The sequence below is a fragment of the Vicia villosa genome, unplaced genomic scaffold (genome assembly GCF_029867415.1).
Source record: "Vicia villosa cultivar HV-30 ecotype Madison, WI unplaced genomic scaffold, Vvil1.0 ctg.002741F_1_1, whole genome shotgun sequence".
NCBI classification, from domain to species: Eukaryota; Viridiplantae; Streptophyta; class Magnoliopsida; order Fabales; family Fabaceae; genus Vicia; species Vicia villosa.
The window spans coordinates 1-24,762 of NW_026706016.1; the positions used below are offsets into that span (position 1 = coordinate 1).

The 24,762-nt window shown below is 35.0% G+C and overlaps 3 protein-coding genes across 3 annotated transcripts; all 3 read right to left on the minus strand.

Moving 5' to 3' along the window:
- Positions 1-12,469: 12,469 nt before the first annotated feature.
- Positions 12,470-15,374, minus strand: LOC131639684 (cytochrome P450 716A67-like). The gene is made up of 5 exons (XM_058910158.1): positions 15,050-15,374; positions 14,217-14,435; positions 13,894-14,137; positions 13,346-13,733; positions 12,470-13,150 (listed from the first exon to the last, which is right to left on the minus strand). The coding sequence occupies exons 1-5, from the start codon at positions 15,324-15,326 to the stop codon at positions 12,719-12,721; spliced, it is 1,560 nt and encodes a 519-aa protein (XP_058766141.1). The 5' UTR covers positions 15,327-15,374; the 3' UTR covers positions 12,470-12,718.
- A 3,155-nt stretch (positions 15,375-18,529) lies between these two features.
- LOC131639696 (protein MAIN-LIKE 2-like) lies at positions 18,530-19,890 on the minus strand. The gene is made up of 4 exons (XM_058910168.1): positions 19,660-19,890; positions 19,489-19,492; positions 18,844-19,386; positions 18,530-18,714 (listed from the first exon to the last, which is right to left on the minus strand). The coding sequence occupies exons 1-4, from the start codon at positions 19,888-19,890 to the stop codon at positions 18,530-18,532; spliced, it is 963 nt and encodes a 320-aa protein (XP_058766151.1).
- A 954-nt stretch (positions 19,891-20,844) lies between these two features.
- Positions 20,845-24,251, minus strand: LOC131639698 (cytochrome P450 72A68-like). Its single transcript, XM_058910170.1, has 5 exons — positions 23,928-24,251; positions 22,642-22,859; positions 22,249-22,493; positions 21,731-22,118; positions 20,845-21,540 (listed from the first exon to the last, which is right to left on the minus strand). The coding sequence occupies exons 1-5, from the start codon at positions 24,202-24,204 to the stop codon at positions 21,109-21,111; spliced, it is 1,560 nt and encodes a 519-aa protein (XP_058766153.1). The 5' UTR covers positions 24,205-24,251; the 3' UTR covers positions 20,845-21,108.
- Positions 24,252-24,762: the final 511 nt, after the last annotated feature.

The window sequence follows — 24,762 nt, forward strand, 5'->3', positions numbered from 1 at the left end:
CTCCTTCTCCTCCTCTCTTTCTGGAGAAAGGAAAGTGACTATTAGATCCGCGACAATTCTCGTGTCAGTGCGTACGACTAAAGCGATGTATGATATGCAATTAAGTTATATTTTTCAAGGAAACACCATAATTACGTTATGAAACATCAAACTTTTATTAATTAAGCGAAAACGCCGTTTTTACACACTTCGAAAAAGGGAAATACAGAGAAACTGAGAGAAAGGACTCTAAAACTTTGATGATGAGCCGACTTCACGTTCTAACATCTTCTTCTGTTTCTTGAGCTGAGCGTTCTCTGACGTGAGCTGATCGATGATCCAGGAAGCAGGAGGGATATGATGAGAAAGTGATGATTGTGTCACTTGTCGATCAAGTACTTCAAGTAACTCATCCTTCCTTCTTAGGATGTTTTGAATCTCAACATTTTCCGTGTTGACGATTCGATACTTGTTCCTCCAAGCATTCCTTTCTTGGCATACCTTGTTTAATGCCTCTTGCAGTTTTTCAACATCGGTGGAGAAAAGGTAAATTGGTTCCCTTAGGGGAATAGGTTCTTGATGTTGATATGACATCCTGAGCTTGAATGCTCTGACGCGTACCCATTGAAGGTAAGGATCCAGGGAGATGCAAAGATGTTTTCCTAACAATCTTCTCCCCTTGCTGTGAACAAGACGCCAGGCTTGAACGATTTCCTTCTTCAGCATGTTGCCATGATCGTCGATGTTCTTGAAGAACAGACCCTCCAATTGGATGTTACTTGGAATGTTTTTCATGGGATAGCCGTATTGACGACGGGCTAAAGCTGGATTGTAACTGATTCCTCCCTTAGTTCCAATAAGGGGTACGTTGGGAAAACTTCCGCAACTGAAAATGATCTTGGTTTCGTCGTTGTCAGGACTACACCACTCAATGTCCGTATGAGTGAGGGACATGATTTTCTGTGACCAGTAAAGACCATCCCTCATATTCCAGAAAGTGCTAGACTTTGGCAGGTGTGAAACGAACCATTCGTATAACAACGGTACGCAGCATGTAATTAATCCTCCTCGCTGCAGGTTTCTTGAATGCACAGAGTGATAAGCATCCGCATGCAAGGTTGGAACTGGATTTCCAATTAAGAAGATCTTAATTGCGTTGATGTCGACGAAATCGTTAATGTTAGGAAACAAAAACAATCCGTAGATAAGCAAAGCCAAGATTTCCTCAAAAGCGCTCATATCTTGGATGCTGACGAAGTACCGAGCTTGGTCAAACAGGAATTTGGAGGGCAATCCTTGAATTCCTCCTCTACTCACCATATGAGTTCTGATGTCGACTACGTTCAAAGGAGTAGTTGCAGCAATGATAATGTCGTCAGGGTTCTTTTCCAAACCGGAGTACGGATCTTGCGCGTACACGGGTATTCCAATCAGACGAGAGTACTCCTCTAATGTAGGCATGAGCTGATAATCTGGAAAGGTGAAGCAGTGATACGTTGGATCGTAAAACTGTACCAAGGTGGGAAGGATCCCATCTACCATGTTGGTATTGAGCAAAGGCAGAAGTTTTCCATACTTCTCCTTGAAAGCCTGGGGGTTGACCACCAGTTTTCCGAGCTTTCCCAGTTCCTCGACCTGGGGAGTCTTGAAGGTGTATTTCCTAGCTCTCTTTCTTCCATAATCCATGGTATAGATCCTTAAGTCCTTTCTCCGTTTCTCTCTTTCTATGAAGTTCAAAACGTTCGTTATTTAGTTTCCTTGAAAAACGACTCGAAAAAGACTCTTTTTGTTTTTAGTTGTTTATTAATGAATGATACATGAATGCATGAATGCACACACAAGAGTTTTAAACAAACATGGCGTTGAAGGGTATAGTGGTCATGAAGTCAAAACGCAAACCCCGCCCCAATGGTAAACTAAGGTTAAGGATTTTTGTACCTGTAGAACGGGTTCTAGGGGTCTCAGAGTTTTTGCTCAATCTTAAAGATACGTTGATTGGTATCTATAAGAGAGTTTTCTCTGAGTGTAGTATCTGCGTGACAATTACTTTCGTAATCACCGCTCTACGTCCTAAAGAAGGCTTTAAGTGGGGTTAATGTGTTTCTAGGTCCTCCTGGTACAAATCAGTCTCGGAATGCAGTGGCGCAGTTAATCACAACCAGCCAGGCAAATCCCGAGAGTAGACTTGGAAACCAAGATTAGAGGGCCTTCACCGGGAAGACATCCTCCATCCTATCTTATGTTGCACTCAAATCCGGGTATAGGATTTCTCACCACAAGGGGGAATCAAGCCCTTTCCCGATACAGAATAAACAAAATAAACAAATATATATGCAACAATCACATGATATGACACAGAGGTTAGGCAGGACCTCTCTTGTTTGAGGGGGAATTTGGCATCCCTAATTCCTCATTGGGGCTGGACCAGCAACAGGTCAACCATTGGTTTGGATGAAAAACCAAGGTTTTGAACACTTATATCCCCAGCAGAGTCGCCATTTTTCTGTGGTGTCGTTTTCTTTACCTCCCCGTTTCACTTGGGAGGACGGCACGCTATACCCTTCACGCGAAATTTGGAAGGAGAATGCGCCCGTGGTGGGATGAATTTTGTTTCAGTTCTTCCTACGATATCACACGAACTTTCTTATTTGTCCTACGAGTAGGAAAGGGGAAAAAAGATCTCAACTAAACCCTAGGAGTTTGCTAAGTGTGGGGATTTCACCTAGAATAGAAATTCTGGAGTCCGGGGGGTCGGTTATACATAGGGAAGTGTTTAAACACCCTACATATTTGTAGTACTCTACAGGAACCTTCTCTGTGTCATTGTGTTTGTGTTTATTGCTAATGATTGGGAAAGTTTCTCCTTTGTGTTAGGAGAAGGAATTGAATTGATTTGAAAAGACAGACAGACAGACAAACTGACTATTTTTGGTATTTTATTAGCTCGCTGAGATTCCTTGTGAACCTCATGCCTACATATCCCTAGTGGAAGTCAGAGCTTAATGTAGTTCGGGGAACTAACTAGGGAAAATAATTATTTTTTGGTGCCTTGCTTGAAGCTCAAGGTTGAAGCTTGAATTAAATCTCTGTTTACAGTAAAGAGACATGAAATCATCTCTACAGAGAGGTATTTGTACTATTCTACCACAAACATTTAAAGGAGTGACAGAATAACTGAATTTATTTCATTCAAGAGGGGGACCTTACTTGTGTGTGCAAGTATGCCAGTCAGATGCCTCTTAAATGAAAGAAAGATGCTCGTCCAAATTAGGGAAAGTTAGCACATGTCTGGGTTTTACTGCCAGCTCATGCCTTTCAAAATCCTAAATGGGAGACTTGATTAAAATTGAAATGTAATATTTGTTTGTTTGAATGTGGTAGAGTAGTAAAAATATCTCTCTATAGAGATAAGCTATGTCTATCTACTGTATAAAAGATTTGACTTCAGCTGGCTTGTATGAGGCCCAAGCTTGAGGCTTTTTGATTGATTTATTAATTATTACTGACTCTGGGAGATGACTCCACTGGGGATTAATTACAGGGTATTTTTATGTTCTGTACAAAGCCCAGAATTGAGGCTGACTCTATTTGGAGAGTGTTTATTTGATGGATTTATTTGGTGTTCTGTACAAAGCCCAGAATTGAGGCTGACTCTACTTAGGGAGACTCTATTTGTGTGCCTTGTACAAAGCCCAAGGTTGTGGCTGACTGCTGAGAAAATTGAGTTTTTTTAGATTATGACTCTATTTTTGTGTGTGCCTTGTACAAAGCCCAAGGTTGTGGCTGACTCTAGTTAGGGAAAACATTATTTTCTGCCCTGTACAAAGCCCAAGGTTGTGGCAGACTCTTAAATGAATTAAGTATGGATGACTCTATGGGGAAAGATCCTAAGTATTAGGAATCTTTGACACATGAAAATATGGTTTATCTGCCTTGTACAAAGCCCAAGGTTGTGGCTACTGAGTGATGAAGAACTCACTGGGGAGACTCTATTATCTGCCTTGTACAATACCCAAGGTTGAGGCTGACTCTTGACAGGGGAGTTTTATTATTTGGTGCCTTGTATGAAGCCCAAGGTTGAGGCTAACTGTTTTTGTTGGTTTTGACTCTACTGGAGAGATTTTATTTATTAAAAGACTGTTTTTCTTTGGGAGCTAACCCTTTCCAGGGATTTTGACTCAGCTGGTGAATTGTTTGTGAGAGATTGACTTTATCATGTTTTTTGGAGGCTGACCCTTTCCAGGGGTTTTTGACTCTTTTGGGGAAATTATCTCCTAAGAGAAATGAACCTTTATTTTATTTATTAACTGATTTTTGGAGGCTAACCCTTTCCAGGGGTTTTTATTGAAATGAAAGAATGATTTTGAGGCTAACCCTTTCCAGGGATTTTTGACTCAATGATGATTGATTTGGGTAGCACTCCATTAATTATTAAAGGATGAAAGGATTGGCAGAAAGATTATCTAGTGGAGACTTCTTGTTTAAAGCCCAAGATGAAGGCTGACACTTGCTGAGGAGAAATAAACATGGATCCTAGACTCTGCTAAGGAAGATTGATGAAGATAAGGGTGACAGAGACTGTCCATGTCTCTCATTCCAAAAGGTGCACTCAATGTGAAATTGAGACAAACTTAGCTTGTTTAAAGGCTGGTTTAAATTGGAAGAAACTCACCAGGGTAGGCTAAAAGGTGACTAAAGACCTGTTCCTATGTTTATAAGAAACCTGATGGGTCCTTGTATACAAGCTCAAGAGGAAGCTGGAAATGCTTTTAAGAAGCCTGTGGGTCCTTGTACAAAGCCCAAGAGGAGGCTAATCGAGGGTCCTTGTTATAGCACAAGAGAAAGCTATGTAGTTTTGAACTTATTTTGGCTCTAAGCAAATGGGTAAGAGGTTTCACCGGGAATAATTCCTCTTTGGGTGGATGTGTCCTATATTTTTGGATTCTAAGGTTTTTGCCAAGATGTTTCACCGGGAATAATTCATCTTGGGGGTTTGAACTACAGATCTCTAATTAGGAAAGAGCCTTCACCGGGAAGACATTCTCAATCCTAGGCCATATTCCTATAATATATATATATATATATATAGTTTAACTGTCATAGGGTTTACACTCAAACGTAGTTCTAAACTAATATATATGCACAGTTTATATTTGACAGTAATTTAAATAAAGACTGTAAATTGAAAGCTTGTAAAGCCTAACCTGGATGGAGTGGAGGCCTTTGAAGAAGTATGTACAGAGCCTCAACAGTATTTTTGTTGTTTTGTTGATAATAGTTGAATATTTATGATAAACAGTTAATGGTTTTTGAAAACAGAAGAAGTGAAGATGGACAAAGGTCACATAGATATCTGAAGAGTTTCACCGGGAATAATGCCCTTCAAATACCAGAAGAATGTTTTGAAAACAGAAAGAAGATTTTGAAAATACAGTTTTGAAAACAAGCTAAGAAGAGAAGGTGTTTGGGACTTACACTCTATTAGAGGCCCAGTACTTTACAGTACTGGTGTAAAAGCAATTGAAAAATGATTTGGAATCATACAAGGTTTTGTTGTTTGAAAACCTTAATCATTTGGTTTAATCGGAGATTGAAAACAGTTTTAAGAATTGACAAAAGTCAACTTAATTAAAGTAAAAAATAAAGATTTTTTACTTAATTAAGACCTAAACAATTAGGGTTTTATTGTAAACTTTATTTACAAAATGATTAGGTTAAAACAAAGTGAAAAAAATATGTATTAAAGTATTTAAGAAAACACCTAAAAACATACTATTTTAAACCTAATAAAAATATGTGAAATAAATAATATTTTATGATTTTTTTTGATTATTCACAAAATAGATATGTTAAATAAAAAGTGTGTGAAAAATGAAGTGAAAATGATTTAATTTGATAGGTTAAATAATTGTGTGAAGTTGTGAAGAAAATAAGTGTGAAAGGTGGTAAAAAAAATTAGAAATGTCTCTACCAAGGCTTGAACTCACGCCCTTGAGGTCACTGACTCAAAACTATACCACTGGGCCAGCGCGCGCATGGTGTTTATGATATGCATTCAGTTCATTATATTTTCAAACAAGTGGTAAAATCATGGAAAAATAAAAGAAACAAAAAGTCTGGGGCGAGGGGGATTCGAACCCCAGACTTGAGGCATGAGGAGACTAAGGGCGCATGTGTGGCCACTAGGGCAAGTTATTCATTCGTTTATAAAACGCCTTCCATTCAAAATAAAATAAACTAAAACCCAGGAAATTTGAAAAATGGCGCCACCATCTTCATCTTCAACCTTCAGCTTCAGATTTTTTGAATTTGCTATCTCCTTCGTTTCTCAACCAAACTTAAAGATGTAAACATGGATTTTGCTCGTTTTTGGACGAGGATTATGATGGTGTCTTTTAATTTCATTTATTCTAAGTGTAACATAAAATTCGCAAGCATGAACACTAAGAACCCTAAAACTGAAATTAAACATGAAATGCTATATATGTATGCTTTGATGCAATTGATTGAGGGCTAATGATCTATGAAGGTGCAGAAACCAACTGGTAACTTCATTTTAAATTTATCATGCGTGAATCATAGAGTTTGAAGCTTTGGAAACTTACCTGAAAAATGAAGATCGGGCTCTGATCAAAGTGTGTTGCAGAGTTGTTGCAACGATCCAGATAGCTTCAGTGATCCTCCTTGAAGGTGTTGAGATGCTTAGCTTGGACTGAAAGTACCCAGAACCTCTTGCTCGACCCCAACTGCAACAGCTCCAAGTGAGTGGTGAAGATGATGATTCCTCACTTCCAGAAGTGTTTCAGAGGTTTGGATCACCTCTAAATGACTCCCCTAATGTGTTTGAATACTTAATTCCAAAGGAAGAGCTTTGGTTTGAAGAATCCGAGTCTTCTTGCCAAAGAACCTTTGAAAACCTTAAGTATGGAGAAAGAAGAGAGAAAGCAAGAATTCTGTTGCTTTGGTGTGTTTTTGAATGAGGAATGCATCTGTATTTATAGGCAAATGGATCAGTATAGCTGCAGAGGAGTGAGCTTCCTTAGTGAAGTTGATTTGGTTTCTTAGCCATGAAGGAATTCAAAAATATCCAAAGTGCAATGATGACAAATTTTGATTCCATTTGATCAATCCCCTAGCCATCGATTTTGTGTGATCTGAGGGAACCATTCTGATGCAGAGAAGCCTCTAATTGGCTTGGGGGAAGATTCCTTGATGATTCACCAATTTGTCATAAATTCAAAAATGCAATCATTACATAATCACATGCCTTTGTTTTTGGAATCTTCTCTAATCCTTATGCAATGATGGAAATGGATGTATGGCATGGTTTCAGATGTGTTATGGGTCGTGTAGCATCCATAAGAGAGGTTATTTGCACAAAATTTGCAAAGTCCAAAAGTGTCCATGACCTATAATTTTACTCCATGAGGCCAACTTTGAACAAGCATAACTCTTAGCTCAAATTGAATTTTGAGAAGGTTGAACACAATTTGGAAATCCCTAAACATCTACTTCAAATCATTAGTTTATGTCTTCTTCAGAATCATTTGGGAAATTTGTGAAAAATGAGCCCAAAGTTGGATGAAAACTAGGTTAAAACACTTAGAAAATTTTCTAAGTGTTTATGACCTAAACTTCAAAATTTCCAAAACTTCATAAATGGTTGATCTTTTGAAAAAATTTCCCTTGTAAGATGTTGTTTTATTTTGCAAGATCTACAACTTTCATGTTGGAAGTTTTTTGAGTTGTGTAGGTGAAATTTTGAGTTCTCACCATGCCTTCAAAAACCCTAATTCCCGACTTTTCGCTCCTTGATGAATTTCTTTGAATTTCTTTGGCCAAATGACTTTGACATCCATATATTGATGGTATTGATCTTTGAAAGTCATTTTTTGACCAAAAACCTTAAAAGTCAATGATGATCCTTCACAGTTGACTTTTTCCTGACAAAGTGAATTTTTTTTTTTGTGTAGAAACAAGATCTTCTCCTCAAATGAATGATGTAAATGGATTATATTGAGGTAGTAGAGATTCTTGAATCATGTCTTGAGTTTTGGATTCATGCCCTGATTAAAAGTCAACCATCATGGTGAATTAGGTCAAAACCCTAATTTGTCGACCATGTGAAAATAATGACTGTAGACTTTGAATTGAAGTGTGATGTCCAGTAGATCTTGTCATATGAGTTATTTGAAGATGATTGATGTCTTTGAATGACCCTCTGAGGTTTTTTAGGGTTTCCCAAATGTGATTCCTGATTTCAGTCCTTGATAGGCTCAAAAACCCTAGTCTGGTGATCTGAGTAACCTTGTACTCAGATGACTGGATGTCTAATCAATCATAGATGAGAAAAATGAAGTTCTTGAGCCCCATGATTGTATTAGAGACTAATCTCTGTATTGATTGATCCTTTGCCTGAGCTTTCTTGTCTTTGAGCATCCTCGATTAGATACCAGATGGAGGAATGACTGCTCTGGGTACTTGTCTTGTCCTGATGAAAATCCTGAAGATATGTCATCTCAGGGGGGGTCAAAAATTAGGGTATGACAGTACTCTAATACTATGCAATCTCCGTTTCAGGAATTATATAAAGAGTATGCACAAAATCAGCGCAAGAAGCACTGACTCAGAAGGTTCAGCATGCAACATCAGAACATGGTCTGGCAAGACATTAGAAGATGGTCAAGCAGAATCAGAACATGGGTCTATGGAAGCATCAGAAGAACTTGAGATCAGAAGCAGAAGCACTAAAGTTCTCATGGTATCACGCTCAGAAGCACTTCAAGGTCAGAAGACAAGAAGATGCTTTGCACCAAGCTGTTTGACTCTGATGATATTCAAACGTTGTTTACACAAACATCAGATCAGAAGCAAGTACAAGATGGCAGGCTACGCTGACTGACAAAAGGAACGTTAGAAGCTATTAACGGCAACGTCAGTAGACACAGCGGAAACAAGGCTCGAGGTAGTTGACAAAAGAGTGAAACATTAAATGCAATGCTGTATGGATTACACAAATCATTAAATACTCCCAACGGTCATCTTCTCAAGTGCCTATATATATGAAGTTCTGATGAGAAGCAATGTTACGAATTCTGATACAACACTTGCGCATTATACAGAAACGCTGTCAAATTCAAAAGCTCTCAAACTTCATCATCAAACTCACTACATTGTTGTAATATATTAGTGAGATTAAGCTTAAACCTAAGAGAAAATCACAGTTGTGATAATAGCTTTATAAGAAGCACTGTAACTCTTAAAAGAATTTATTTACATTAAGTTGTAAGAACTAGAGTGATCAGGTTGTTGATCAGTATACTCTAGCAAGTCTTAGCAGGTGTCTAAGCAGTTTGTAACTAGAGTGATCAGGTTGTGATCAGTATACTCTAGAAAGTCTTAGAGGGTATCTAAGCAGTTTGTTCCTAGAGTGATCAGGTTGTGATCAGGATACTCTAGAAGACTTAGCAGTTAGCTAAGTGGAAAACCATTGTAATCAAGTGTGATTAGTGGATTAAATCCTCAGGTGAGGTAAATCACTCCAAGGGGTGGACTGGAGTAGTTTAGTTAACAACGAACCAGGATAAAAATCATTGTGCAAATAGTTTTTAACTTACAAGCTTTAAAGCTACACTTATTTAAACCCCCCTTTCTAAGTGTTTTTCTATCCTTCAAAACCATGTTAATCAATTAGCTTGAAGCAACACATAGTTCTAACAAATAACTAGACAAAACTAGGTCAAACAAGCTAAACATTTTCAAATTGTGAATGAAGTAGGAAAAATATGAACATATGATAGAAGTCAGTATTTAACATCCTCTAAAAGGTGTCTAAACAATTATGTAATAATTCCAAAAGGTTAACACAAGATTATAAATTAATTGGAACAAGTTATGATACAATCGTTAACCAAAGAACACGCCATTTACACGGGAAAAGGAAAATTCAAGCAAAGTAAAAAGAAGTGATTTAAAAATTCAAACTTCAGGTCCTAAGAACTCTAAAGGTCTCTAATTGTATTCACAAAAAGATCCTATGCCATTACACAATTACACTTCAAATTATGAACAAAAACTACACGAGTGTCATTTATGAATGTATAAGAATCGAGTCTAAAAACTTCAATCAAAACCTAATCAAAAATTGAAATTTTCCGTTTCATTTTTACACATGATATCCTATAGATGTGTATTGTATTCACACAAAATATTATGTCCAAATTCATTTATTAAGTCACTCAAACAAGACTATTTGCAAAATGTATCAAAACAAAAGCATTTATAGACACATTGAATAAAATGGCTTATTAGAAATACTAAAACAATTCATAAAAATCCACAAAAATCACCACAAATATCCTAAGACAATATTGTATTTAAAAAGTATTTCTTCACGTTTTTAGTTTGAGTGAAAATTGATTTACCAATAAAAAATTAAGAGAAAAAAAACAATTTTTTAACAAAATGCAAAATCTGCCTAACAGGGGTGCATTAGCAAATAGGTATTAAACTGAACTCAGTCAGAAGGCGTCTGGGCCTGTAAAAAGAGAGGTGTAGAAAGCAAAGTCTCTGAGCCCATTGCATTTGATGAATAGCTCCATATTGACCCCTTGACACCTCATTCCATAAAATCAACTTCTGATGAAATTGTTGACCAAAAGGCCACCTGAGTTGAATTTGATCAAAAACCTTAATTTGGGAAGACCAGATGAATTGAAACTTGTATCTTCTAATCAAAACCTTGAACTGAAGATGGTGGAAACCTAATTCCAGGAGAACTTCAATGGGGATGATTCCACACAACTAGACCTCAGATCTTCTTCCTTTGATCTGGAATTCTCTTCAATAGAAACTTCTTTCTTGTCAGCCTTTGAACAATAACACTAGTATGAATGCATGCATTGGATCATGACCTAAATGAAATGTGTTTATGAATGTGATGTGACACCCTTTTCAGGTAAAAAATTGGTGGGCAAATTTTGGGGTGCAACAATGCCATCTCTCAACAAATGACCCTTACATGTCATGGCTGATGATGTTGTACCTGAAAGAACACAAACCTACAAGACCGGAGTACCAAAGCACACTTAGGAACCACTTTTGTTAGGGTTGAGGAAGTCTGTGAATCTTTCGGGCATGGTTAAAAGATTTCAAACACGTGTCTTCCTATTAAAAAGATGATATAACAATCTCAGTCGAATTAAATTTGGTTAAAATATAAAAATAAGAATCATTAAGAAATATACCTCCCCAGCCAAACATGGGGAGCAACATGGTCTCCAAAATATATATGTAATGACGTGTTAATGGGCCTTCCTTTAAAAGGGTTTACAAGTGGAGGGAGACCATCACGTGTAGCTGGAGCCTCCACCTCTAGGTGTACACGAGCCTAGGATGATGACCCTTATGATAGTTGGCTCCTAGAACCCGACGATTCCCCATCGTGAGATCTAAAGACGGCTTCCCCATACATCTGGCCTACTGATGCTATTGAGCTATCTCGCAAAAAGCGAGCGTAGTTAGGATTTCATGGTCGAGTCTCACACTGTTGTTGTTTGCAGCCATCATCCTTGAAAAAATCATCAAAAAAGACATTAATGAATTACGAAGGAAAGAATTCAGAGATTCATATCCTACATTTTCCCTATCCATTCAAAAATCATCCAAATCATCCAAACACTCTTACTTATTACCTATTTTGAATGCTAATACTACCTAATGCATTGAAAGTTACCTATTTTACCTAATACATAAATCAAAACTCAAAATATGTTAAACGAGAAACGTACTCAAAAAAAGTGTTGATGAGGATGCAAAGTATTGAATGTAGTAGGTAGAGTAAGTTGAGATTGGTAAGATAGAAGTAGAGATTCTCATGTTGATTGAGAAAAATACTGGAACAGTGTTGGTCACAAGCTTCAACGGGGAAGAAAAACTTTCTGAAAAATGAAGAAGGGAAGAGAGAGAGTCTGACACGAAGTTTAAATTTATCTAGTTCAGAAATGCATCTCCGAATAAATTTTTTGAATTTAAAGAAAAAAGGTTAATTTGGATATGTATCCACGAACATACTCTAAAACACATTTGCATATATATCTCCGAATTTAATTTAAGTAAAATGAAAAAATAGTGTGTTCGAGAATGTATCCATGAAAATTGGAAACATTTTTAATATTTCCTCATAAGCATGAAAGAAAATAACATGGTGAAAAAGAAATTCTCTTTTTTTTTTTTCTTGTAAAATCAAATATCAAGAACGTGACCTACTTTCCACTTTTCATCATTAAGAATTGTTTAACTTAATGCATATATCTTAAAATATCGTTTGCTATACATTTTAAGAATTAAATTAGTCTATCAACAATGCATTAATACAAATAGTAAGAAATTTAGACAATTGCAAAAATAATAGTTAGGGACTCAATGACTTAAAATACCCTTTACTTTAATAGGAGCTAAGTGGAAAAACTAATATTAATAAATGTGTCGATGATATATCTCTCAATAAGTTTATCGTAATACATTATACCATGAAACATTACTTCACATTACCTGAATTTCTTTATACAGATTTAGCTTTCCAAACCAGTTCCGATACATATGATATATATATATTATTCAAGGAATTTTCTTCTTAGAGTCGAAAACTAATCCACTGAAATATAGAAAACCATTTAAAGGTTGATATATCCTAACCAACATCACTCTTTTATTATACTGTGAGCTTCCTATTTTAACATTATATTTCCACTTTACTAAGAATTATATGAGCACCATATTGCGGCTGAAGTGTAATTACCGTAGCAGGGGCATGAGCATAGGTTGGAGAGAGTTCAAATGTGAAATGCTGCAAAATCATTGCTATTGCGATCTTTGCTTCTATCATGGCAAAGTTTTGTCCAATGCATATTCTAGGACCCCCACCAAATGGAAAAAACGAAGTTTTTCCATTTGTTGCTTTTAAAACACCTTCAGAAAATCTTTCAGGATTGAACACCTTAGCGTCATCTCCCCATAGCTTTGTGTCATGGTGAACCAAAACTATCGATAAGAAAAGCTGCACCCCAGCAGGTAATGTTAGGTTTCCAAGTTTCATATCTTTGTAGACAGTTCGAGGAAGCGCGATTACTGGAGGGTATAACCGAAGAACCTCGTTCAAAATCATGGTGACCTGTTTCGAAAAAGGTATTATATCAATGGTAAGTGTTAAGGCATGGATTAGTATTTCAGGCAGAATATAATAACTATGTTACACACTTTTCGATCTCAACCATTGAATCATCTAAGATGATACTTACAATCTTAAGATGACTTAGCCTTGTAAAGCATATACTCTTTATTATGAAGGGAAGAACATGATACTTACAATCTTAAGATGACTTAGCCCATCAAAATCTGGTTTTTTGTTACCGAAAACTTGTAATACTTCGTCCCTTGCGCGTGCTTGCCAATCGGGGTACCTACTCAACAACACCATTGTCCAAACAAGCAAAACCGAAGTGGTCTCTTGCCCTGCAAAGTAGAATAACTTGCATTCCTCTATTACATCTTCAAGACTCATTCCGACATTCTTATTGTTTCCATGTTCTTCCATTTCCTTGTGATTTGACTCCAAAAGTAAGCTTAATAAATCATCCTTAGTTGCTTCACCAGCCTTTAGTGCTTTCTCCCTCTTGTTAATCATATTTGTAAGTGAAGCTCTTACATCTCTGTCAATTTCCTTCATCCTCCTATGGGTAGGAGTTGGTAGAAAACTTCAAAATGGGAAACTTAATTAGAACATACAGCACTATAAATAAACCATTGATTCTTAAATATAAACATTGGTTGTTTCCTGGTAGAATGTATAACCTGTTTTCACAAGCTTGATCTTGCATTAATCAACAAGAAGTCAGATACAAAAATTAGTCTTACCTCCATCCAGGGATGTAAACATTCGTCATAACTGTTTTTGTAAGTTCAGCTTGCTCGATTTGAAGTTGAAATATTCTCATTCCTTCTTCATAACTACTTCCAAATGCTGTTCGCGAAATAGCATCACTTGCCAAGTTTTGAAGGAACGGCCATACGTCCACTTCACATGATCCATCTGATGACAACATCGTTTCCCATTTGCCAATCAGGTCATCGCAACTTTTGAAGAAATTTGGTAACATGATCTGTGGTGTAAGAGGCAACCTAGAGTTGGAACGCGCAAGACAATTACATAAGATCTATATCTAGTAAACGAAAACTTGTCTTCAGTTTTTCAACATGGAATGCAGGATTTATTAACTTTCTGTGCTTGATCCATTGTTCTCCCTCGAGGTTTACTAGACCATTAACTAGTAACCTGACAAGCGGACTCACATTAGGCTTTCGGAAGTCATTGTTTTTGTTGAGTACATCTTTAATTAGCTCAGGATCTGTGATGGTTACCCTTGGTATTGGTCCAAACCAAACAAAATAATTCTTCCCTGCATACCAAATATAGACAAAACAAAATTTGTATGTATCAGGAACTCAGTATCACGATTCACAAGCTACTTATTATAATCTGCTATTTGCTTCTGAAATCTTTGAACATAGACCCTGAGGTGTTTATTTCTCTCTCATCCGTAATTTCTGCTACAAATGGGTCATTTGCAGCCTTTCTTGCAGAATCTCTGTCATTAACTATGAAGCATGACACCTCCCGAAGTAGACGTGACACAATGTCCGACACGCATCGGTATTTGCCACTTATATAACACCCGTACAATAAGTGTCAGAAAAGTCAATGTTTGACACACGTATGACCCTTGTAGCACAATTTAGACAAGTGTTTCAAACAAGATTTTTTTTTTCTCTGCTTCGACACATCTTTATACAATTTTTTTACAAATCTGACACACATCTAGTAGGTTTAAAGTATTGAACCAATGTTATCATTTAAACAAAAACTCAGATACTATCCTAAATACAGCCGTGTCGGTGTCCTATGTAAGGATGTCTTTGAAATAAACCTGCCCAAATTTCTGCACCTAACGTGTGTACGGAAAAACTGAATAATAATCATAAAATGAGAAGGGAGGAATAAGAAGAGACATACCATGTTTTAAAGCACTTTGTTGGAAATAGCTAAACACACGAGGAACAATATCATCGGAAAGATTCATGGGTTTAGATGTTGCTTCTTTTCGCGACTTCAAAATATCTTTTATGTCTCCAACTAAAAACCTATATGAGTTCCCTTTAAGTCCTTGTTCTCTTAGAACCTTTTCTAGCTTCTTTGGCTTCAACCATAACGTATTCAGAATCTTCCATGACCATGTCAAGGCAAGTGTCGTCAAGATAGTGAAGACAATTATTGCTGTAGTTGTAGCCATTTCTGTGTAGAGTAATTATTTGGTGGAGGAAACAATATAAGGAAAGATGATAAAAAGATTTATACTGTTGAGCAGTGAATACAGTCCACAAACAACCATGACTATGCCTAGAGCTGTCAAATGGGTCGGCCCGGTGGGCCACTATTTTTAAATGGGCTAACTCGGCCTGACCCGATTATTTAATGGACTACGTAAAATAAGTCTGGCTCATTTCTCAAAAGTCCGTGCGGTCCGATGGGGGCAGCTCGACCCGTATTTCAATATTATAATTATATATACCTTATATGCAAAAATCTATGTTTTTTAATTTATTTTAAATAACTAATATACTTAATTTGTATTTTAATAAATATTATATTAATTTATTAACTCTTCAATCTTTTTTATTTAATTAACAATAAATTTAATGACTAATTTTTAAAAATTTTCATCGCAATTTATACGAAAAAAGACTAACAAGACATAAACTTTTTTTTTTAATAATTTAAGGAACTAAAATAAAACTCGAGATTAAATCTTAATTTTTTAATAATAATAATATAATAAGAGATTGTAACTCTTTCTCAAACAATGATGAGAAATTGATTTTAATGAGTGAGATTATTTAAAACTAAAATTGATTTTAAAAAAATTAAATCAAATGATTTTTGTTGTTAAATATTTTATTTATGACTCATTAATTAAATTACTATTTTAATTATTTATAAAATACATAATTTAATTATTTTAAGAAATTTTATTATAAAATATATTAACTCACCTTTTACATTTTATTAATTGATTTTATTGTACAGTTTAAAATTAATTTTTATGTTTGGTCACTAAGTAAATTATGAAGTATTTATCAATATTTTGTACATTATTAATCAAAGTTTGTTTAACACTAAAAACTTTTTTTTCAATGTTAACCACTCACTGTATAAATTATGAACTAAACTCATCAACCTTTTATACATCATTAAACAAAGTTGATTTATTGGGTAAGATTTGATTTTTTGATGTTAGAATAATAAATAATTAAACTATGAATTATATTAATAGCTTTTTATATTTAATTAATCAATTTTGTTTTATTATTTAAAGAATTGTTTTTAATATCAAAACACATTTTTATATTTAATTAATCAATTTTGTTTTATTATTTAAAGAATTGTTTTTAATATCAAAACACATGTTATCCAAATATGGATTATATTAATCAAGTGTTTTATTTATTATTCTGGATCGCCTAAAGTCTCATTATGAAGGTCCAACTACACATAACCTAATTGAGATTATCCAATAAATATAGACAGCACACGTGATGTTCAAGGTACACTTTCTGATCTCCACTTTTCACTATACTCATATGGGGACTGTAATTGAAGATCACACATATTGTTCAAAATGATCTATGAAATATCAATTTGGTTCTTCAATGAGATGGTGAACAAGAACTAATTGCTAGTTTTAATGAATGTATCTATGTCGGATGCTTTGGTACAATGACGGGAAGAGGGGGTACATACAAACATTGTGATACCTAAGTTAGTGTCGCCCAAAACTAAAAATATCTAGAGTTAAAAAATGCAAACCTAGATGTGACACCTTTGTTAGGCCTTAGAATAGGGTTCTAGGGTTTCACAAACCTAGAACCTTTTACTTTAGATAGATGTGAGATAAGATATATACCGAAAGATATTTCACCATATAATATGGCAGGTCTTCCTCTATTAACTCCTCTAATCACGTGTCCTAATAGAGCAAGTTTATTATAAGTTCCACAGTGCTAGAATCTTATTTTGGATAACTATTTTAAGAGTGACATCATTGGCGACACCAGACGTGACATCATCATCCTTTAATACTCGAATCCCATGATCCATTATTGGCTTTGGATATGTTACCTTTCCTATTTTGTACCTTTGGTACCTTTAGTGTAAATTAGGATATAAATGCATGATTTAAAAAATATTTAATTAATAGAAAATGAATAATTAAGTGATATATAGTAATAAAGTCACAAAGTCATAGAAACTCAAAGACAGTCAAATATTTCTCTCTATAATCTTCCTATCGATATGATTAATGGAAAATTTCGTATTGGGCTTGATCGAAGCTGGTTGTGTTTTGGCTCATATCAAAATATGACATACTTTTAATGTTTTGGCAATTTCTTTTCTCACCTTTATTGTGTGGGACGCACATATGAAAACTCCAAAATACCCTTGGGTATTTTCGGAGATACATCTCTGAACGCACGAAATCCCTTTTTTTGCCAAAATTTAAATTGAATAGACATATCTGAATATATATGAGGTTAATTCTCATATACATCTCTGAAGTCACCTTTTTTCCTTCGTAAATCAAGCTGCCATTTGTTTCTACCAAAAACAATAGTTTGAAGATGCATCTGCGCATATTTTTGGGGTAAATTAGAAAATACATCTCTGAAGTCTTTCCTGGATGTTTCTTGCAGAAACATTGTCATAAGTCTGTAAATTTTTTAACTCAAAGTCATCTTAATTCGATTAACATTGCCATTATTTGATTGAAATATCAATAAACATGAATATCATAAAAAAGTGATGTGTTAATTAAAAATGCCAATCATAGTACAAAAATGATTCTCAAAGCATGAAAAAAATACCAAAAACATTCCAAAATACAATCAAATGCACAATCTACTAAGTATGTATAATTTTAACCCATTGGCTCCTTCTATGCCAACGGTAATCCAAGGCATTACGTGCCTCGGTAAGAATGAATTCTCTCAGACATTCTAGACTTTATGCCCTCACGTGTAATCCACATAATATTCTGACAAATAGGAAACACATTAACGATATAGTCATATATGGCCTGCTCATTCTATAGGATCTCCTCACGAGAAGACCTAGGTGAACGTCCAGAAATGTTTGGTGCCATGATAGGGTGTGACACATAATAGAACTAAGTAATGTTACCTTCAGTAGAATGCCACAGAGATATGGCTTGCACCCTTAGATACTCCTTCCTTACTCGATGACTCTTAAAATCTTCCCGAATGTCATATAGATGTTTATGGATAATGCTCTCAGGAGAAACCTCGAAGGGGACCGGGGAAAGATATGCATGTACTCAAATTGTCGCATGCACCACTCTGGCATATACTTGCATAAGATACTACTCCCACATGTCAGCCATATAAGGTATAATGAAATATGGTTGAACGAAATTATGTCCTAATGAGAAGTGTATGGCATCCATTCGATGTCATAATGTTGAGTTTGGTCAATATACACACAGAATGGTACAAAAACATCATTCCATTTGTGAGGGAGACACAGGCAAGCACATGTGTAATCTTTAGTATACGTTCGTACACGCTCAAACTCGTGTATGCGGTGAAGTGGGCAAGGATTCATCCCTGAAAATGAATAAGAAAAAAATTAGTAATAAGTGTAAAAAAAACTTATTTTTAAATTAATAGTGGCTACGGAAATTTCTATCAACTGTGTGCAAGAGCCTGTCGTTTTTTTTGTTCTCTAAAGAGAACCTTCGCTCATCTTGGAATATAGGTATGCCAAGCAGTTGGCTCCCCAATTCCACTCGTGAATGGCTGTCAAGTCAATGAAATACTTGAGGTATGCCACATCTACGTTGGTTACATTTTTTTCCACAAACATGGACGTGCCAACCAAGAATAGGAAGTAACATCTCAATGCACATTCTCTGTGGTATCCTACCAGTAGATCATTACCGTCGGGATCGTCGACCAAATCCAAGTTTTTTTTATATGACGTTTCAAACCAATACAACTTAACATATGCACCCCTGGTGTCCTCACATTGCATCTGGGCTTCCATTGGGTCAGCTCCCAAATAAATCACCATCATATCCACTGCCTCATCGCGTCTGATTCTAGAATGATCAAGTAACTTCCCTCTGATGGGAAGGTGTAGGAGGAAAGCGACGTCATCTAATGTAATCGCCATCTCGTCAATGGGGGAGAGGCAAGAAGATGTTTCTTTATGCCATCTCTCATCAAACGACCCTTGCATGTCATGGATGATGATGTTGTACCTGGAAGAAGACAAACCTACAAGATCGGAGTACCGAAGCACACTTAGGAACTACTCTTGCTGGAGATGAGGAAGTCTGTGAATCTTTCTGACATGATTAATAGATTTCAAATACTCACGTTCCTGTTAAAAAGATAATATAACAATCTTAGTCGAATTAAATTTGGGTAAAATATAAAAATAAGAATCATTTAGAAATATACCTCTATGGTCCAGACATGTGGAGCAACATGGCTTCCAAAATATATATGTAATAACGTGTTAGTGGGCCTTCTTTTAAAAGGGTTTACAAATGGAGCGAGATCATCACGTGTAGATGAAGCCTCCACCTCTCGGTGTACACGAGCCTGGGATGACGACCCTAATGATAGTCGGCTCCTAGAACCCGGCGAACCCATCGTGAGGCCTAAGGACGACTCCCCCATATCTCTGGCCTGTTGATGCTGTTGAGCTCTTTCGCGGCAAGCGAGCGCAGTTAGGGTTTCATGGCCGAGTCTTATACTGTTGTTGTTTGCAGCCATCGTCCTTTAAAAAATCATCAAAAAAGATATTAGTGCATTAGGAAGGAAAGAATTTGGAGATTCATCTTCAAACACCAGAAAGGAATCATTTCGGAGATGCAGCTCCGAAAAAGGTTCGTTTTTTTATTTCAATGGTAGAAACATCTCCCACACTTTCCCTATCCATCCAAAAATCATCCAAATGCTCCTACTCATTACCTATTTTGAATGCTAACACTACCTAATGCATAAAAAGTTACCTATTTTACCTAATACATAAACCAAAACTCAAAATATGTTAAATGAGAAACGTACTCAAAAAAATGTTGATGAGGATGCAAAATGTTGAATGTAGTAGGTAGAGTGAGTTGAGATTGCTAAGATAGAAGTAGAGATTTTTATGTTGATTGACAAGAAGATTGAAACAATGTTGGTCACGAGCTTCAATGAGGAAGAAAAACTTTCTGAAAATGAAGAAGGAGAAGATGGAGAGTCTGACAAGAGGTTTAAATACATTTACCTAGTTCGTAGATGCATCTCCAAATGAATTTTTTGAATTTTAAAAAAAATTAATTCGAAGATGTATCTGCAAACATACCCTAAAATACATTCGCATATACATTTCCGAATTTAATTTACATAAAATAAAAAAATAGTGTGTTCGGGGGAAATGTATCCCTACAAATTGGAGATATTTTTGCCATTTCGTCTCGTGCGAAAAGAAATTCCCAATTTTTTTTCTTTCTAATCAAATACCAAGAACGTGACCTACTTTCAATTTTTCATCATTAAGAATTGTTTAACTTAATGCATATATCTTAAAATATCGTTTGCTATACATTTTACGAATTAAATTAGTCTATCAACAATGCATTAATCCAATAGTAAGAAATTTAGACACAATTGCAAAAATAATAGTTAGGGACTCAATGACTTAAAATACCCCTTAGTTTAATAGGAGTTAAATGGAAAAACTAATATTAATAATGTGTAGATGACATCACTTAATAAGTTTATTGTAATACATTATACCATGCAACATTACTTCATCACCTGTAATATACATTATACAGGTTTAGCTTTCCAAACCAGTTCCAATACATATGATATATATTGTATTCAAGGAATTTTCTTCTTAGAGCCGAAAACTAATCCATTTAAATATAGAAAACCATTTAAAGGTTGATATATCCTAACCAACAACACTCTTTTATTATACTATCAGCTTCCTATTTTACATTATATTTCCACTTTATGAAGAATTATATGAGCACCATATTGCGGCTGAAGTGTAATTACCTCGGTAGGGGCATGAGCATAGGTTGGAGAAAGTTCAAATGAGAAATGTTGCAAAATCATTGTTATTGCGATCTTTGCTTCTGCCATGGCAAAGTTTTGTCCAATGCAAATTCTAGGACCCCCACCAAATGGAAAAAACGAAGTTTTTCCATTTGTTGCTTTTAAAACACCTTCAGAAAATCTTTCAGGATTGAACACCTTAGCGTCATCTCCCCATAGCTTTGTGTCATGGTGAACCAAAACTATTGATAAGAAAAGCTGCACTCCCGCAGGTAATGTTAGGTTTCCAAGTTTCATATCTTTGTAGACAGTTCGAGCAAGCGCGATTACTGGAGGGTATAACCGAAGAGCCTCGTTCAAAATCATGGTGACCTGTTCCAAAAAAAGGTATTATATCAATGGTAAGTGTTAAGGCATAGACTATAATAACTATGTTACACACTTTTCGATCTCAACCATTGAATCATTGAACTGCATTTTTTTCCTATGGTAGAAAGATCATAGTTATGTAAAGCATATACTCTTTATTATGAAGGGAAGAACATGATACATTGATACTTACAATCTTAAGATGACCTAGCCCATCAAAATCTGGTTTTTTGTTACCGAAAACTTGTAATACTTCCTCCCTTGCACGTGCTTGCCAATCGGGGTACCTACTCAACAACACCATTGTCCAAACAAGCAAAACCGAAGTGGTCTCTTGTCCTGCAAAGTAGAATAGCTTGCATTCCTCTATTACATCTTCAAGACTCATTCTGACATTCTTATTGTTTCCATGTTCTTCCATTTCCTTGTGATTTGACTCCAAAAGTATGCTTAATAAATCATCCTTAGTTGCTTCACCTGCCTTTAGTGCTTTCTCCCTCTTGTTAATCATATTTGTAAGTGAAGCTCTTACATCTCTGTCAATTTCCTTCATCCTCCTATGGGTAGGAGTTGGTAGAAAACTTCAAAATGAGCAAACTTAATTAGAACATGCAGTACTATAAACCATTGATTCTTAACTATAAATATTGGTTGCTTCCTGTGAGAACATAAACCATGTATCAACAAGTTCTATACACAAATTAGTGTTACCTCCATCCAGGGATGTTAGCATTCATCATAACTGATTTTGTAAGTTCAGCTTGCTCGATTTGTAGTTGAAATATTCTCATTCCTTCTTCATAACTACTTCCAAATGATGTTCGGGAAATAACATCACTTGCCAAGTTTTGAAGGAACGGCCATACGTCCACTTCACATGATCCATCTAATGACAACATTGTTTCCCATTTGCTAATCAGGTCATCGCAACTTTGGAAGAAATTTGGTAACATGATCTGTAGTGTAAGCGATAACCAAGAGTTAGAACTCTTGAAGTCAAACTAAGAACATGTGCATTAAAAATTAAAATCACTTTTTGAAACATGTTTTAAAACGGCGCACAAGACAATACATAAGATCTATATCTAGTAAACGAAAACTTGCCTTCAGTTTTTCAGAATGGAATGCAGGATTGATTAACTTTCTGTGCTTGCTCCACTGTTCTCCCTCGAGGTTTACTAGACCGTTAACTAGTAACCTAACAATCGGACTCACATTAGGCTTTCGGAAGTCGTTGTTTTTGTTAAGTACTTCTTTAATCATCTCAGGATCTGTGATGGTTACCCTTGGTGTTGGTCCAAACCAAACAAAATAATTCTTCCCTGCATAAAAAATGTAGACAAAAATAAACGGTGAATTCTTATCTACCCAACTCAAAAAGATGGGTAAGGTTACCTCCTTTGTAAAATGCTTTAAAAACAACAAACATTTATAGTATTTTAGTAAATAATTAAAAGTGTTAAATTAAATGGAATCATGTGATTGGTTGGAGGTATACTACCCATCTTTTTGTGATGGGTAGAGAAGTTGTTCCCAAAATAAATTTGTATGCATCAAAATTGAGGATCTCAAACTACTTATTATAATCTTTGTCATTAATGTAATCTCACGTTTGAGAGAACAACTCTCTCCAATGATAGATTATTTTAACGACTAAGATCTGTTTTGCCTATACTTTAATTATTAATACAAGATGTGGTCAAAAGTTTCGTCATACATTCTCTAATGTGTTCCTTTCATCCTGCCTTTTTTTTGTCACCCTAAGTACAAGTTCATTTAACCCTCTAAAATAAACCAATCTAAATTTATAAAATAGTTTTATACTCCTTCTTGAAGAGAAATTTACTTTTTAGATTTATTTAATAATTAATATATTTAGTTTATATATAGACCAAATATATTTGTTATTATATGAATTTAAAAAGTGAATTTAAGAGGACCAAGAGGAAATATAAACTACTCTCTCCGTCTCATAATAAGTGTTCTATTTGAGTTTTGTGTCGTTCTTAAGAAAATGACTGGATGCGTTGGTTTTAATGATAAAGTTAATGTCATTTATTAAAGTACCCTTATTTCTTATAGGTATATGAGTAGTTGAAAAACTTGAAAGTTAATAAATATGAGTATAATAGTGAAAAAAATTAATAAATATTGTATTGGTTTTCTAAATAGACATTTATTTTGAGACATGAAAAAAGTGGAAATGAAAAAAGTGGAAATGAAACAGAGACGGAGGTAGTAGTTGATATGAGTGAAACTACTAAAGTATGTTGTTCATGGTAATTTCTTCAATTGATAATAACAATTATTTTTTTTGAAATCAATAATAACAATTATTAAGAGGTGTACAGAAAAACAGAATAATAATCATAAAATATGAAGAGACATACCATGTTTTAAAGCACTTTGTTGGAAATAGCTAAACACTCGAGGAACAATATCATCAGAAAGATTCATGGGTTTAGATGTTGCTTCTTTTCGCGACTTCAAAATATCTATTATGTCTCCAACTAAAAACCTATATGAATTCCCTTTAAGTCCTTGTTCTCTTAGAACCTTTTCTAGCTTCTTTGGTTTCAACCATAACCTATTCAGAATCTTCCATGACCATGTCAAAGCAAGTGTCGTCAAGACAGTGAAGATAATTATTGCTATAGTTGTAGCCATTTCTATGTAGAGTAATAATTGGTGGAGGAAACAATATAGGGAAAGATGATAAAACAAAGAAGATTTATACTGTTGTGCAGTGAATACAGTCCACAAACAACCACGACTATGCCTACCTCTTTTGTCTTGTTCACATTCAAGGATATTCACGAATTTAGAAATTAATCCAAAAAAAGAAAGGAAGTTATCTATACCTTATAAGCAAAAATCTATGTTTTTCTGCACAAAAAAAAAAATCTATGTTTTTTTATTTATTTTAAATAACTAATATACTTAATTTATATTTTAATAAATATTATATTAATTTATTAACTCTTCAAAACATAAGATTAATCCTTTTTTATTTAATTAACAATAAATTTAATGACTAATTTTTAAAAAATTTCATCGCAATTTATATGAAGAAAGACTAACAAGATATAAACTTTTTTTTTTATAATTTAAGGAACTAAAATAAAACTTGAGATTAAATCTTAATTTTGTAATAATAATAATATAATAAGAGGGTGTAACTCTTTCTCACACAATGATGAGAAATTGATTTTAATGAGTGAGATT